Source organism: Seriola lalandi, unplaced genomic scaffold (genome assembly GCF_002814215.2).
Source record: "Seriola lalandi dorsalis isolate HSWRI2012SDOR001 ecotype SW California unplaced genomic scaffold, Sedor1 jcf7180002054599, whole genome shotgun sequence".
Classification (NCBI taxonomy): domain Eukaryota; kingdom Metazoa; phylum Chordata; class Actinopteri; order Carangiformes; family Carangidae; genus Seriola; species Seriola lalandi.
Window position 1 is genome coordinate 113,810 of NW_019525152.1, and position 15,241 is coordinate 129,050.

The 15,241-nt window shown below is 41.4% G+C and overlaps 1 protein-coding gene and 1 long non-coding RNA gene across 3 annotated transcripts in view; both read left to right on the plus strand.

The window, feature by feature from the left end:
- Positions 1–499: 499 nt before the first annotated feature.
- Positions 500–1,982, plus strand: LOC147818380 (uncharacterized). Its single transcript, XR_015438017.1, has 2 exons — positions 500–631; positions 1,569–1,982. It is a non-coding gene; the product is annotated as an uncharacterized LOC147818380 (long non-coding RNA).
- A 1,464-nt stretch (positions 1,983–3,446) lies between these two features.
- Positions 3,447–15,241, plus strand: part of LOC111664695 (ankyrin repeat- and BTB/POZ domain-containing protein 3-A) — a 160,596-nt gene continuing 148,801 nt past the window's right edge. For both annotated transcript variants that reach the window (XM_087177405.1, XM_023419394.2), the window contains exon 1: positions 3,447–4,547. In XM_087177405.1, the coding sequence (XP_087033531.1) occupies positions 3,683–4,547 (865 nt within the window). In that variant the 5' untranslated portion in view covers positions 3,447–3,682. The remainder of the gene's footprint in view (positions 4,548–15,241) is intronic.

The window sequence follows — 15,241 nt, forward strand, 5'->3', positions numbered from 1 at the left end:
ATGCCTGCGTGTGTTTCCGCAGCGTGGTCACGTTTCTGCAGCGTGCTTTCGCTGACCTAAATGAGTAGACAGCTAACATGTACAGCAAAAGTAGACTACTTGTGGGTATACTGCTGAATTGTGACCTCTTATGGTCGACCCAACAGTCTCCACATGCTAGCATTGCTAAATTACGAAGCTTTATCAAAACATATCCAAGTAAATATAAGTTTAGACAGAAGCGATCTCTACTTTGGTAGTTTTTTTTTTTTTTTTTTTTAACTTAAATTGATAATAACAAATAATATGTTATTAGTTGAAAAGAGATGTTCACATATACTTTGATTTTGATTTTTGTTGTAAACCGTTAAACATATAAACAAAATGTGTGACTCAGCCTGTAGGGAGCTCAGGCTTGTTTACGGTGAAAGGACCCGGATAAGCACATGAAGTCCGGCATGAGAGCACGGTCTCCTTATGTGTGTGTAGTATTGTAGTACTACTGTAGTACCACAGTACCTCAAGTCCTCCTCCTTCATAGTCAAATTTGCTCCGCAGAGAGAAACCATGTGAACAGTTTGATAAAGACCTTGGTAAAAACTTTTTTTTTTTAGTTTAAACTGTATGTTCAGGGGGCTGGGCTGCGACTGAAGTAAGTTTTGTCACATCTCACTTTGATGCTTTAACGCGTTTACCTTGTTTTAAATCGAGACTTAAACGCTTGTATTTGCCACTGCCTTTTGGTGCATCTAAAGTTTTTGCCCAATCACAACTATATATGCATATTTATCTTTTCATATCGCGTTGTATTTCTTCTGTATTTTCTCTTAATACCTTTTATGTTTATTTTTATCATTATCATGATTATTATTATTATTATCATCATCATCATTATTGTTATCATTAGTACTCGTAGTACTAGGCTGGTAGTAGTGGTGGTAGTAGTGGTATTTACCGTGCGTCATAATATTCTCTTACATAAAACTGACTTGTAATTATGCAAGACATGACCTGCCGCCTTGGACAGGAGATGTAGTACTGCGCCGTGGCCACTGGGCGGCAGTATAACATCACACCACTAGCGCCCTCCTTCTGTGTCTGATGATAATTTAATATAATGCACCCATACGTGTATTATATAATATTATATTATAATATTTCACATAATGATGGTAGTCTACTTGTTCTTTTTCTTCTGTTGATGATGATTGTTATTATTGTGTGTTTGTCTCTGTTGTTCTGTACTATTATATAACAATAAATTATCCAAAACTCTTTACAAGTCAGACTTCTAAAGTAGCAAATGTCTTTTAAACAGTCACTCAGAACAAAATACATTAAATGTTAAAATGAGGAAAAGAAAAGGGCTTTAAGTGAGGCAGCAGACTGTAAACCTGAATGCATAAAGCACATCACACACAATGACAAATCTGAAGGCACATGACCGAAAAAATCCCCACATAAAAAAAATAACCAGGACTGAACATGATGACTAAGTATGATCATATTATACATTCGTTCTGCTGGCAAAATACATAAACAATCTATCATCTTGCTGGGAAACTCATGATCATTTTTGCTGTTACTAGGCAACCAAGGCTTAATAAGTGAGGACAAGCTTTGGAGGACCACAGTGCACGTAGAGAAGCAGCTGACAGCTGCCCACCTCCACCGCTCTCACCTGAGTTAGTCATCAAGATATGCTGCATTGCATCAAGAGCTTGTGACAGGCCGCTGGAGATGATCTCGGTTACTGTCACAGACACGTGCTAAAAGTGACATCTGCTTAAACAGAAAATGAAACAGCCCTTTATGTACATGAAGAATTCTTTATGCAAAGTCTTCCTTGTGTTGATGGTTCAATATTCGGTCAACAAAATTTTCCCCGTTTGGTTCGTCTTATTCAAAAATGTCTTTTCCAGCTGCATTCAGAGGCCCTGTTTGTTTGTGTGGAGGGTCTTGATATAAATAATAAACTCAAACACTTTGCTCTAAAACATAAATCATGCAGTGTGATGGTGTTATTGTTTATCGTTTGTCAGCCAAACAATGAAGGTGAGATATACTGGGATGATGTGTTTTACTCTTTTCCCTGCCAATCACTTTGGCAAGAGTGGGTGTCACACATCACTCCTCAAGAATCCAGTGTAGTAAAGTTTGTCAGTTTTGTTATGGGTGGTGCAGTGTCATGCTAAGAAAATCTGAAGGGGCCTCTGGCATGGCAGGCAGTGTGGACAGATGGTTGGTCCAGCTCATACGTACAAGGAGAAAGCCCCGGCAGAATGGATGAATCATCATTCTACCAACTGTTCCTCTCAGCATGTTCAACTCGCTCACTCTTTGTTTTTATGGCCTGAACAAAAAAAAGAAAGAAAGAAAGAAAGAAAAAAAAAGTTGTATTGTGGAGATCGAGAACAGCATCATGATGAAGTGGTGGAACACCTTGAAGCAGGTCTGAGCGGCTGCATCGTCACTGGACGTTTGGAGCATCTCTGATCTAAAAAAGCTCAGAGCAATGTGCTCTGAACGGTAAAATATTTATAGGGATCTGGCATTAAAGCACATGGCGTTCCTCAATAAAGCTACTTTTGCTGCAGCAGACCCACTTTGACTTCTCACTAAAAATTACCACTAGTGTTGGACAAGCATGCCAGAAAATAACAGCTTGTCACTGCAGGACCCAGGACTGTCTGTGTGTTAACCATTCAGAATAATCACAAACAGAATTCATTCAGAAAAACAACATTTTATACATCTCATCATAAAAACGGTGGAAGCCAAACAGAAAGTTATTAATATTAGCAGTCATACAGGAGGAGCAAAACACTTACAGCACCTGACAGCTCTGTGTATGAAAATATGTGCATTTTCATTTCAGTAGTTTCTACTCTAAATCACAAAGTGAGCTCCTTTTTACAGACAAGCACAGCTGCTGTGATTATAATCAGTGACGTAACCACAAATAAAAGGAGACTACACAACTACCTGACCTTTAATTACCTTTAATAATCAATTATATTAAGAAGAAAAGCACTATTTATGCCTGTTCCCCTCTCCCAAACTTTATTCTATCTGACAATGAGATGTATCTTTTGAATTTCATGTGGTAGAGTTAAAATAAAAAACTTGTTTTGGAGGCCCTGTCTGTTTTACATATGTCATCAGTTCCCATTTTCACCATGTGTTGCCTCAGTGGGGACCCACCTCTCATCCTGACACTGCCGTGATCAGTTGCACTGCAGCTACACACGACTACACACAACAGATTGGTTGGCACAGCCGCCTGCGTGTGCACGTCCTGGTTCTGCAGTTTCTGTTTCAGCACCAGGTAGCCTCTGCTCGAAGGTAACAGTCGGGGTTGTTTGTGTCAATCAAAGCCGGTGGAGATGCGTATTGGCTTGTCTCAGCCCGCGGGGCTCCAGGCTCCACCTCTCCATCAGAGTCCTGCCTGTGCTGCGCTTGTTGCGGTGAGCGCGGAAGGGTTGTGCGCTCTCAGGTTACGCGTGTGAAGTTGTGGACCAGAGGAGATCGGAGACGTCCAGCGACTTAAAGAGAAGGAGGGAAATAGATCGAGGCTCACTATCGTTTCTCTCTTTGCGCTGGAATACACTGAAGTCCTCGGACAGCGGCTGAGGAAAGGCACCAAAACGAGTTTGTGGCTTTTAATTGAGACCAAGCATACCCAACAGTATGCGGTGCAGTTATGGCAGGCAAGGGTAAGACAGTCGTGAGGACGCTGGAGGATTTAACGCTTGATTCTGGTTATGGTGGAGCCGCGGACTCGGTCAGGTCGTCCAGCGTGTCGCTGTGCTGCTCCGACACGCATCAATCCTTCTCGCATGGAGGCAACTGCTGGCATCTGACGGAATCAATGCATAGCAGACACAACAGTTTGGACACAGTCAACACCGTCCTGGCGGAGGACACGGAGATACTGGAGTGCTCGGGTCAGTGCGCCAAACTGCCCGAGCTGGAGGACGCGCCATGGAGCCTCGGCGAGGTGGAGGGCGCACTGAGGAAAGACGAGGAGCTGATGGTGGGCAACCCGCCACCGGAGGTCCTGGCGCGGCTGTCGGCTCTCATCAGCCGTGCGCTGGTGAGGGTGGCCCGGGAGGCGCAGCGGCTCAGCCTGCGCTACGCCAAGTGCACCAAGCATGAGATCCAGAGCGCCATCAAGGTGGTGCTCTCATGGACCATCTCCGTCAACTGCATCACGGCAGCTCTGAGCGCCCTGTCCCTCTACAACATGAGCACCGGGGACAAGTTCAGCCGAGGCAAGTCGGCGCGCTGCGGGCTGGTCTTCTCCGTGGGGAAGTTCTTCAGGTGGATGGTGGATAGTCGGGTGGCCCTCAGGATCCACGAACACGCCGCCATATACCTCACCGCCTGCATGGAGAGCCTGTTCAGAGAGGTGTTCAGCCGCGTCCTGCGCAGCGCGCTGGTGGAGAGGGACAACGGGATCCCCAAGTTTACGCTGGAGTCACTGGAGCAAGCCATCAACAGCGACTCGGAGATCTGGGGTCTGCTGCAGCCCTACCAGCACCTCATATGTGGCAAGAATTCAAGCGGTAAGAAGAGTTCAAAAGAAGGTCTGATTATCTGTGGATGATTTGTACCTTATGTGAGTCTTATGTGCTCAGAAATTCACTGTTAAACCAACCATATAAGCCAGATCACCATCACTTTCATGCGCTTATCTCCAATGGATATCCACGTGTTGCAAGAAATATCTAGAAACCAGTGGCTGCTGTGTCTTTAAACAAGACATGGTGACTCAACTGGCAGCCTGAGGTTTGATTCAACAAAACTGGATTCTCTTCCAGGGGCAAGCACAAGTGCACATCTCCAAGTTTCAGTCATCTGTTTAGAGGATGACAGCATTTTAAAGCAGAATATTTGATTGAAGCATGAAGTGATAATCTGCTTAGTGGAGCCCAGTTGGAGGAGTAATATTCTATAAACTGTATAATCATGCTGGGGAATAACCACACGCTTATCTTGCTGGTGTAATTGCACCTCCCCAAACAAACAAAAGGCCTTGACAGTTTTCTTGATCATTTATTACCCTCGGCTGTTTTAGACCTGAAGGCTCTGAAACAGGAACCACCTATCTTGCTTATCCAAAGCCCCAGAGCAACAACAGTCAGAATAGATATTTATGGTTTAAAAAGATCAAACAAGCTCCAACATCTATTTCTTTGAAGCCATTGTGTTGTCAGACTTTCCTTACAGAGATGAGAGGAATGTTAATGTTAATGATTGTTTCCAAGAGAGTGAAACCCTTGGTGTGTTTGGTGTGCGTACAGATGATATGTGTGTGTCATGATTTTGCAGAAACAGGATTTTTTGGTGTTTACAGGCTATTGTGTGCTGGCCTTGTTGATAATGCTATTGCTGTCTAGCTCCAGAAGGTGTAAGCTGTCAGTGTGGGCTGGCCCTCTTATCCAAAGCCCTGAATGAGTTGGCTGGAACTATAAAGCAGAAGGCACTTGAAATGCTGTTCTCTAACTGAGAGCCAATCTTGGTCGTGCAATATTGACCCAAAACAAATCACATTGCAGCTTGTTTGCTAATTTGTTGCAGCGCAAATGTTTTATTTCAGCATTTACAACTTAAAGGCCCCATACAGTCTGAAGGTCTCTGTCCACGTGTAGTGTGATTATAGATCAGCTCTAGCTTCTATATTAATACTGTGAAAGTATCAAAGCCTCAGTCCACAGAGAAATGCACACAGCCTGTATTCAGAAACTGAGCCTCAAAACCAGCCGTCAGGATTTCCTGTAACTTTGTGATGTCACAACAAAGCAGTCATCGCCCTAAGCCATGCCCCAAGCCCCGCCCACCTGGACCCACCTGGACCCACCTGGACCCACCTTGCAGGAATTGGTTTCTCTGAGTGTTTTACCTGAAATTTACTTTATTTTTATTCCATCACTCAGAAAACAGTCAGCCAATCAGAGGAGAGGCTCAGAGCCTCCTCTGTTCTGATTGGCTCACAGAACTGTTGTTACTAAAGCTCCAGAGAGAAACTACACTTAGACGTTTTTTGGTTCTTAAAACCACAAATATATCTTCTTGTGGACCAACCTTTCAAATAAAACAGCTGGCTTTAATAGAAATGAAAAACAAAGATTCTTGGTTGCCTCAGTTTGAATATGAGAGAGGGGATTTTTCACATGTGCTCCCTGACTTCTTTTCTGTAAGAGCACCAGGAAAGATGGTTCCAGAAGCAGTCTGAAAAAGCTCTCATAGGTTCCTCAGTGATACGACATGATTTGAAATTCAATGTCACGGATGCAGTTTTTTCTAACATAACAGGTTTTTATCTTGTAATCCATACCCTCTAGTGTCTGTTATGTACAAACCATGCAACAGCACCCACTAAAATCCAAAATCAAAAGGAGAAATAAAAAAAAAAAAAAGGAAAAAATTTCTCATTACAGTTTTTCCAGAAGTGAAACTGATGCCTTCAAATGTCTAATTTTGTTTGACCGAGCTTGGATTATTCAATCTACAGTGACAAATCCTGAGATTTGAGAAGCTGGAACTAAAGAATATTTCACTCTTTTTGATGGAAAACTACCTGAAACTATCAACTGATACTCAAAACGCTAATGTGCTAATTGTTTTAGCTCTAACATGAGTCACAAACTGGTGGTGGAAGAACTCCCTCACACCCTTTCATCTCCTCATCCACCCTCTTGTACCCCCTCATTCGACACTGATATTTAGCCTCGGTTGAAAACGCTACACACGACTGCTTCGTCTTGAAGCTGTAGCAGAGAATCAGGTACTTCTCTGTAGACAGGATGCAGAGCCAAGCATGCATCCCCCTCCTGTCCTCCTCCTCCTTCTCCTCCTCCTCCTTCTCCTCCTCCTCCTCCTCCGTGGATCGCATCATTTCCTGATGGTGCAGAGGAGGCTACAATTTGCACTCGCCCAAAAACAGCATGATGTCACTCTGTGACAGTTAGCGAGGCAAAAAAAAAAACATGAGGATTTAAAAAGTGCTGCCTTTTTTTTTGGTTGTTATCGTTGTGACCCAACATTTGTATCAAACATTTGTCAGTTTGGTCAAATATCACATTTCAAATTGAATTGTAAATAATTTTCCATCCTTAATCACATATTAATCAAACATTTACTCATACGTCTGTATTGTCTCTATTTTTGTACGTGGTTTTGAGGTAACAGGAATGAGTGCACATTGAGTCAGAGGTCGGGGAGGGCAGGGTATTCCCTCTGCTGAGACACACTGTCTCTTTTGGGGAACAAAAGCAGTGCAGCACATAGTGACTAAATCCACGCTGCTCTGCTCTGCCAGCGACCATTGGTGACAGTGTCTTTGCTCTGACTAATGAGCAGAGCCGAACAGAAGCTTTTCTTCACTGCCTTTTCTGTCCAGCCTGTTCACTCTGATTCTTTGTAGTATCTCTAACATTTATTATCACAGGAAAAATACACTGTGTGTGAAAGGACCGGAGGTTTATCATGTGTCTTATTTTTTTATTTTTAACCTCAATAAACACTAATTCTGAAACCAGTCACGCCTATAATACAGTATATTCAACTGTCAACAGGTGGAGATGTTGAAAAAAAAATGAAAACAGCAAATTAGGGCAGATACCTTTTCATTAACAGCTCCACTGAAATGACAGAACAGTTTGTCAGTGTACGGGAGTTTTCTGTCATCCTTCTGCGGCGCAGTATTCTTTATAAGTGCCCCCAAAAATAACCAAAACTGCCATTAGAGAAGTGACTCGTGTGAGGGTTTTCTGACTTGGTTAAGGTTTGGTTCGAGTCTTCACTGTCATAATCACATGCTTCATTAATCCAACAATCCACCTTGGTAAAATTATTTGTGTCACTATAAGAATGACATGCTACGTCCGCCTCTTATTCTGAGTCATTATTCAGAGGACAACAGGTCACTTGTTAGAAAAACATAATATTTGGTCATTTTATGATTTTGAACACAGATGTTGTCTGCTATGATTTAACCTTATCTCACACTTACAACCAACCAAACTGTTGCAGTTATCCAACCGTAACTCAACTCTTAGTGTTTGTCAATTTGGGCCCAATACAGCTGTAATCACAAAATAGATTCGAAACATAAAAATATTCTTTAGCTACGTGCACAATGTGCCAGCAATGATTTGGGTCAAAGCTCTGGAGAGGAAGCCAGTTTTATTATATTTGTTTCCTGATTTCGACACATCCACGGCTGCTGTACCTTGACTATCTCTCCCATCTGTAACCGTCGGAGGCGGAGGTGGAGGTGGAGGTGGAGGTGGATGTCTCCTGACGTAATAACCTCAACAAGGGTTCAGCATGTTGGACTCTCCCCTCTCTGTCGTGTTAAACCATCTAATTACAAGTGACGTCAGGAGCGAACAGCCCGGTCATCAGCTTCTGAACCTGCCGGGGCGGCGTTTAAATTTAGGAATCCCCAGTGATCATGATCATGTCTGTCATTTGCCGTGACCTTCCCCAAGGAACCAATCCAACCACCGCAGGACAGATGACACAACGTAATGGAATTGCATAGCCTCCTATAGTCAGTCTATTAAATTAGCAGCGGGTGTCTGTTCTCCCTCCTTCTTCACTCTCTGTCTTTCACACCATATTTTATTGTGTTCTCTGTTAGGGGGGTGAGGGGGGGCGGGCTTGGTGTTTGCATATTTGTTTTCCACTGTGGTTTTTAATAAGCTCAACTCATACCCACATGATTCTGGCAAAGCCTTTTGTTGTCCATTCTGTTATTATTTTCTGCCTGTCCTTCCTCTCCTTGGGGTGGACTCGCAGATGAGCTGACAGATTGCTGTCTTTCTGGTGGAGATGCGAGCACTCGGGCAGGCAAGCTGGTTGTGATGGATTTTTTATGTCACCGTAATTTCATAAGACCAAAGGCTGCACCCACACCCCTTCACCCCGCTTCAGCAATGATCAGTGATTGTGAAGTTATGTGAAGCTGTTTTGGGGCCAAGATGAATTTTATGAGCTGCATCCATTTCTAGTTTCCTTCTGTGTTACTGGCTTGTGAAAATATTGACTTTCATTTCATATTCTTCTCAGTGATTTTCACTGGAAGGGATTCAAAAAAAAGAAAAATACCTATAACTCCGCTTCGGGCAACAGGGGCAAGCCCAAAATGCTGTCGTTTTATTACCAGAGTGTGTTTGGAGCGTGGATCCCCCTCCTTTTTCAGAAACTAGGTGAAAGCACTGGGTCAGGATGAGATAATGAGAATAGTGTGATAGCGTTGAATGCTCGGTGTTGTGAGGGAGTCGAGCGCGGGAGGAGAAACCAGGCTGGAGTGTCAGCTGGAGGAGGTGGTGGTGAGGAGGCATTGGCACAGGTCCCTCAGAGATATAATTACCATGCAGCTCTCTTTAATTAACACTTGTGCTTATCTGGTAGTCATTAAGATTAGGAATTAGCAATGGGAAACACCAGGGAGCTGGAGAGAACAAAGATGATAATTCCTCTCATTCATTTTTAAATACCCGTGGTGCAGGTCCACGTCGGCGTGTTTGATCAGATTGGTCTGTGTGGCCGAGATGAAATGTTTTCCAGACATTCAGACCCGTGGACTTTTCTTTTGACGTGTTCTTATTGAACAGTGAGATGAAACAACCCATGTCACTTGCCCTTGATGGTATAGACACCTGCTGAAAATTAGTGCTATTAATTTTGCCAACATAGGCTAAACAAACATTTCTTGATACAGCTCGCTCAGATTTGTGGCCAAGATCTGTTCTGAAAGTGACATTTAACTCTTAATTTGACATTTCTGAATACAACTTTATTGTTCATGAGAGTGGACATAAGTCTTTAGCTTACAAAAAACATAAAAGCAGCACAAGAACATACAAAATAAATAATGAATAAATAAATAAACTCATACATATGTGCTCCTTACCTTCCTGTGACACTCTGTACCCAAAAAACAAAATAAATAAAATAAAAATAAAATAAAAAACGACAAATAAATTGCAAAATGGGAACTTAATTATTATAAAATTATGTAAAAATAAAAATGTTTATATTTTAGATGGATTTGAAGACCAGTCAGTACATATAGTTTCAATCCGTCTTGTTAGTGCAGCGTTGTCCGGGTCGCCATTTTTACACTCAGGTGGTAATTAGTGTGACGATGTGGATACGACACAGCTAAATTCAGCTAGCTAGCCAGCTAGCACGACGCTAGTACGACATTAGTAAACGATTTTCTTGTAGCCCAAAGTCTACTGAGTAAGAAGACAAGATGTCGTGGCGACTACAGAAACATTTTGGGGCGGAAATATGTGGAACACGCGCGGGAAATCAACCCAGGTCAGAGCCAGCCATTAGCAGCAGCCATGCTAACTCAACAGCTAACATTAGCATTGATGGATCAACGGTCACCCACCGCGCTCGGCTAGCTACTTCAACGGTGAGTAAGCTACACCTGAAAAGCGTTTTCTTAACCACCGGCGTCGTGTGTCTTGTGCTGTATCTGATGTGTTGTGTTCATTTGTACACGGCACAGGCAAACGTTAGCTTAAGTTTGTCAGCTCCCATGTTTAGTATTAGCAGTACATTTAAGAATAAAGAGCTCACGGTGTTTTTGACAGATACATTCTACGGTGATTTTTCACAACAACAAAACAAATGTAGAAATGATATTTCCACAATCCCCCAAAGGCGTTTCTGTCAATTTGGACCAAAAGGTTATTTCAGTGCACAATAATTGAAAACAAAACAAAAACTTAACTAATCGTCCAAACTGTGACAGTAATTTCTGACCCTGTAGAAAATTATCAGCTGTTGCCTAGCTTATTTTCTAGGATGCACAAAATAACATTTCTATAGATGATACGTGATTTCAGTTTTGTCCAGTTATACACAACTGTCTCTTTGGGGAGACAGCAAGGCACCCCTTTGCATCTGTCCTCCTTTGTATGTGTAGGCTGTTGTGGTGTTGAATCGCATAATAAGACAACAGTCCAGGGGATTCATGCTTTTTTTTTTTTTTGCCTTGTAAGAAAGTGCCAGTATGTCTGCACTACCTTCATCTCTCTTGCTGTTTCTTTACCCTTTCCTTGCTCTCTATCTTTCACACCCTGCTCATGGCCATGTTGAAAGATGTGCTGGTGGTGTTGTTGTGTGTAATGAGCTCCATCTGTTAATTTTCTGACCCCCTACTATGGGTGTGCTGTCCATACAACAAGTGGCTGATTGGTATCGGTGTTGGCTTGTGTTTGATGAGTTCATCCTACATACACATACACACACACACACACACATCAACAATGTCAAAATGACCTAATTGTACACTCCGAAGTTACAAATACACAACATCCAATTGATGGCACCATAGTGAGATGACATGACACACATCCTGAAAGGCTGGAAACTCACTGGGCTCTTTTGATGTTGACACAACTTGTGACAGCGTCTGTCAGAACGTACTGTTTTATTTGATGTTACCTGTCAAGGCTACAAAGCCTAATTCAGCACTTATATCCTGTAGAGACTCCTGTGTCGCATTTTCTTTCATGTGAACTTAAGTAATGCATTTCTGTATTTTTTTTGTGCTATAATTATTGAGAAAAAAGCTTAATTTTTATCTGAAAGAGAGTCAAGGTAATTTCAGAGGATGATGGTAACAGTCTCACAAGGGTCAGTTCACCCAAATTAAAACAATATAAATGACATTTTCTCACTTAGCCAAACTGTCTAATCAGTTTGGTTTCACTTTTAATTCCAGTTCACAAAGGGAATTTTTTTTTGTTTTTCACTTCCTGCTGCACTTCAAGTGTTGAAACAAAGAATAACGGTTCATCTTATTACTATGTTTAAAATGATGTTAATTTCATTGCTTTAAAGGGTAAGTTCACCCACATAACAAAAAGGCATATCTGTTGCATCTTTTTTTCTACTTGGCATTACGGTTGCGTGATATGACGAGACTGTGAAATGATAGAAGTTTATTTACCGTCAAAGGTCTTGCTATACAATTTAAACCATGATGCAGAATCTAATTTAATTAACTGAATCACGTTAACCCAGACACTGACAATTTGTTATTTCATCTATAAATTGCTGTTCAATTGAATTGATTAAAACACTTACTACATCATGATATTTTGTATATTAATATCACATCATAAAGGTACCTGGACATCGAAGACAAGGTGCTGTGAAGTTTTTCCAAATGGCATTTTAGATTTTGAAGTTTTCAGCAATGTAAAATGCCTTTACCCTCATCGAGGTATCATCAGAAACCTCAGAGATGGATATTTAAACACCTCAGCACTTAAAACCAAAATGCATGTCTAATTGCCCAAGGGCTAAGTAGAAACACTAAATTTGGTAATTTAGATTTACTGACCATTTAATACAAAAAGAAAATGATAATCTTAACCATAAATCATACAGTTCAACCACACGAAGTTTCAGCAGAAGTGAAAACAAAGTGATGAAAATCAGAAGTCGCACTGTATTGAGGTGCTGTGATGTTGAATCACGTAGTCTGTGATTCTGTGTAGTTTAAATCAGGCTGTTTGCCTTTGTGGTGAAAACCACATTGAGTCTTGTCAGTTTTACTGTATCTTTTCTTCCTGGTGAGGTGTCTGTAGGTCTCTGTTATCACACGTGTGCTTTCGTTGGAACTGAAGCTGTGGTTGTTCTCCGTCTTCTCCGGTGATGTTTTTCATTACACCTTAAGCCCAAACGGTTTTTGTGCATTGTAGCTAGAAGACTCCTCCGTGCTTTAGAAAACAATCCTAGCGTGGTATTTTTTCACAAAAAAACCTCAGTTGTATTTGTGTTGTCACTGAAATTCTTAGTGATCAACAACTAATATCAAGACATCTAAGAAAACACAATTTGTTGTATTCAGAGCTTACAATAACAACAAAGGCTATCAGTTTAATTATGACTAAGGCATTGACTGGTTTTGAAATGTTTGGTTTTCTGTAACACTGACGTAATTTCTGGAAAGGGAATGAGGATGTTGATCTAAAAAAAAATCGCATCCTCTGACAACTCATTTATTGAATCAGGAAGTGCTTTTGTCTTTCTGGTACTTTTCATGATTGCTTTTTGAACTGCCGGTCAGTACACAGCCACAGTTGCAACTTCAAACCTTTTCATGTTGCTCTGTGGTTGTTTCTCTCATGCCGTCAAAGTGGAGGAATCTCTAGCTAGAATCAACATGTTGCCAAAAAAATTTAGCATCACAGTGGTTTCATGTGGGCACTCATAAAAAGATTTGGTCAGAAGAAAAATAAAAAATCCGCTGAGTCATTCATTGCCCTTTTGACTTGAATGTTTCATTAAATCAATTGGGAGAAAACAAATATGCAATGTAGGATGCAATCATATCACTTCAATGATATATTCAAGTTCGGTTAGGTTACTCATCGCTACCAAGCCCTGCTGTTGAATTATGCAGCGGGGCAAATGACATTGTACCGACACTATGAGTTGTTCTCAAAAGCAGTAGGCATCAATCAGATTCCTTCTCTGCTTATTATCCTCCCCCTGCTATTATTTATCATACTTTACTACAGACTCCTGGAGCTTAGGTTGTTAATGTGTGAAAACTGTAAATCGGAAACAAATTATATCCAGTTTCTTTCCTGCGTTTGTATCCTTTTTCTCTGTGTGCAATATATTCAGGTATTGACCTCTTCCTCTCTGCTCATTGCACTTCAAAATGAATGACAGTGACAAGTGCTTGACTTCTTTCCTCCTGACCATCTCTCAGCTTATCCCTCCCTCCTCGCACTTCCCTTCATGTCAAGGACGGACATATAATGGTACTGTGGCTACTGTGGGCAGTCTGTATTTGTGCAAACAGCCTGACTGTGAGTGGGCGTTTCCACTGCCGGTGTTTGACTGACATCTGAGGGCCAGGATCGCTAGGAGATGCATCTGTAACTTCCACGGTGTGAAACTGACCGAAGCACGTCACAGCTCTGTTTAGTCAATGAACCATGTTGAACCAAGTGCATGCACGTCCAACTAGTGGAAGCTAGCAAGCACTTCCACGAATGTAATACAAACCTGGCATTTTGCAGACTAGTCAGCACTGACTCTTGCAAATACTTACCTTTTCTTTCATGTTATTTCAACACTTGCTGAGTCATTGGCAGCTCCTGCACACTCAGCACTGTGCTCGTTTCACATTATATTTATTATATTAGCAATTTGATAGTATACAACATTCAACATTTAGGTAATCCCACCGTGCTGTTAAGTTTGTATACCACTCAGAAAGTGGAAGCTAGTAGTGAAGCTGTGTGGCTGTTGTATTTAAGTTTTAGTGCCCACCCACACTGATATTGGACCAATCGAATTACAACATTACATCATCATGCATGTCACTGCAAAAATATAAAGAGAAAAAGTTACATTTTTGTTTTTTGTAGTTACTATTTTGACCAAATATGTACACAAATGAAAACAAATATCCAAGATATATAATAAATACTTAACTTTGTAGCAATATTTTTTATTAGTTTCAGTCTGACCTTAACATTTTATATGTACCATTCTCTGTCCTTTGATTCTGAAAGCTAACCTTTCCTCTCCTCTCCAGTAGACCTGGTTTCCTGTAAGTTTTATGAGAACCTCATACACAAACAGGAAGTCTTTTATGTCTCTCTCCTTTACCCTGTGTACAAAGTCTTTTATGTTTTTCCTTGTGGTGGTTCAGAGTGAGTTCACTTGACCTCGGCTTGTTTGTACCTTTTGAGTTTGGCGTCGCTTCCTGTTGGTTGGTCACATTTTTGTTCAATGTGACAGTGATAGTTAGCTGATGTGTCCCAGCAGCCTTGATAAGCACAGATTACTACAAACTATAACATGATTACTTGGCTTGTCCCTCGTGTTCCAGTAGGAGTAATTTTAAGGCTTTGAGAGAATCAACAAGAACAGCCTTTTTACATTTCTTTTCATGCTCGTCCACATTTTGACAGCATCCATCCAGAGAAATAATGCGCTTCTTCCCATCACATGTTTTCATTTTATACTTCACATTGACTTCTGACAGACAAGCAGTCCAATCAAAGGGAATAACCTCTTTTGTTTACTTGTATTTGGCTGTAATTTGAGTGCGTAGGAGCTGCAATAAGTTGGTTTTAAAGGATCAAAAAGAGATTAAGAGCTGAGTGTTAGCAGTTGTACCAGTTGGACGATTCATAAAAAACACCTCACAGATGATGTCTTTCAGCCGGTGGCCAGTGATGGTGGATCTCTTTTACACAGT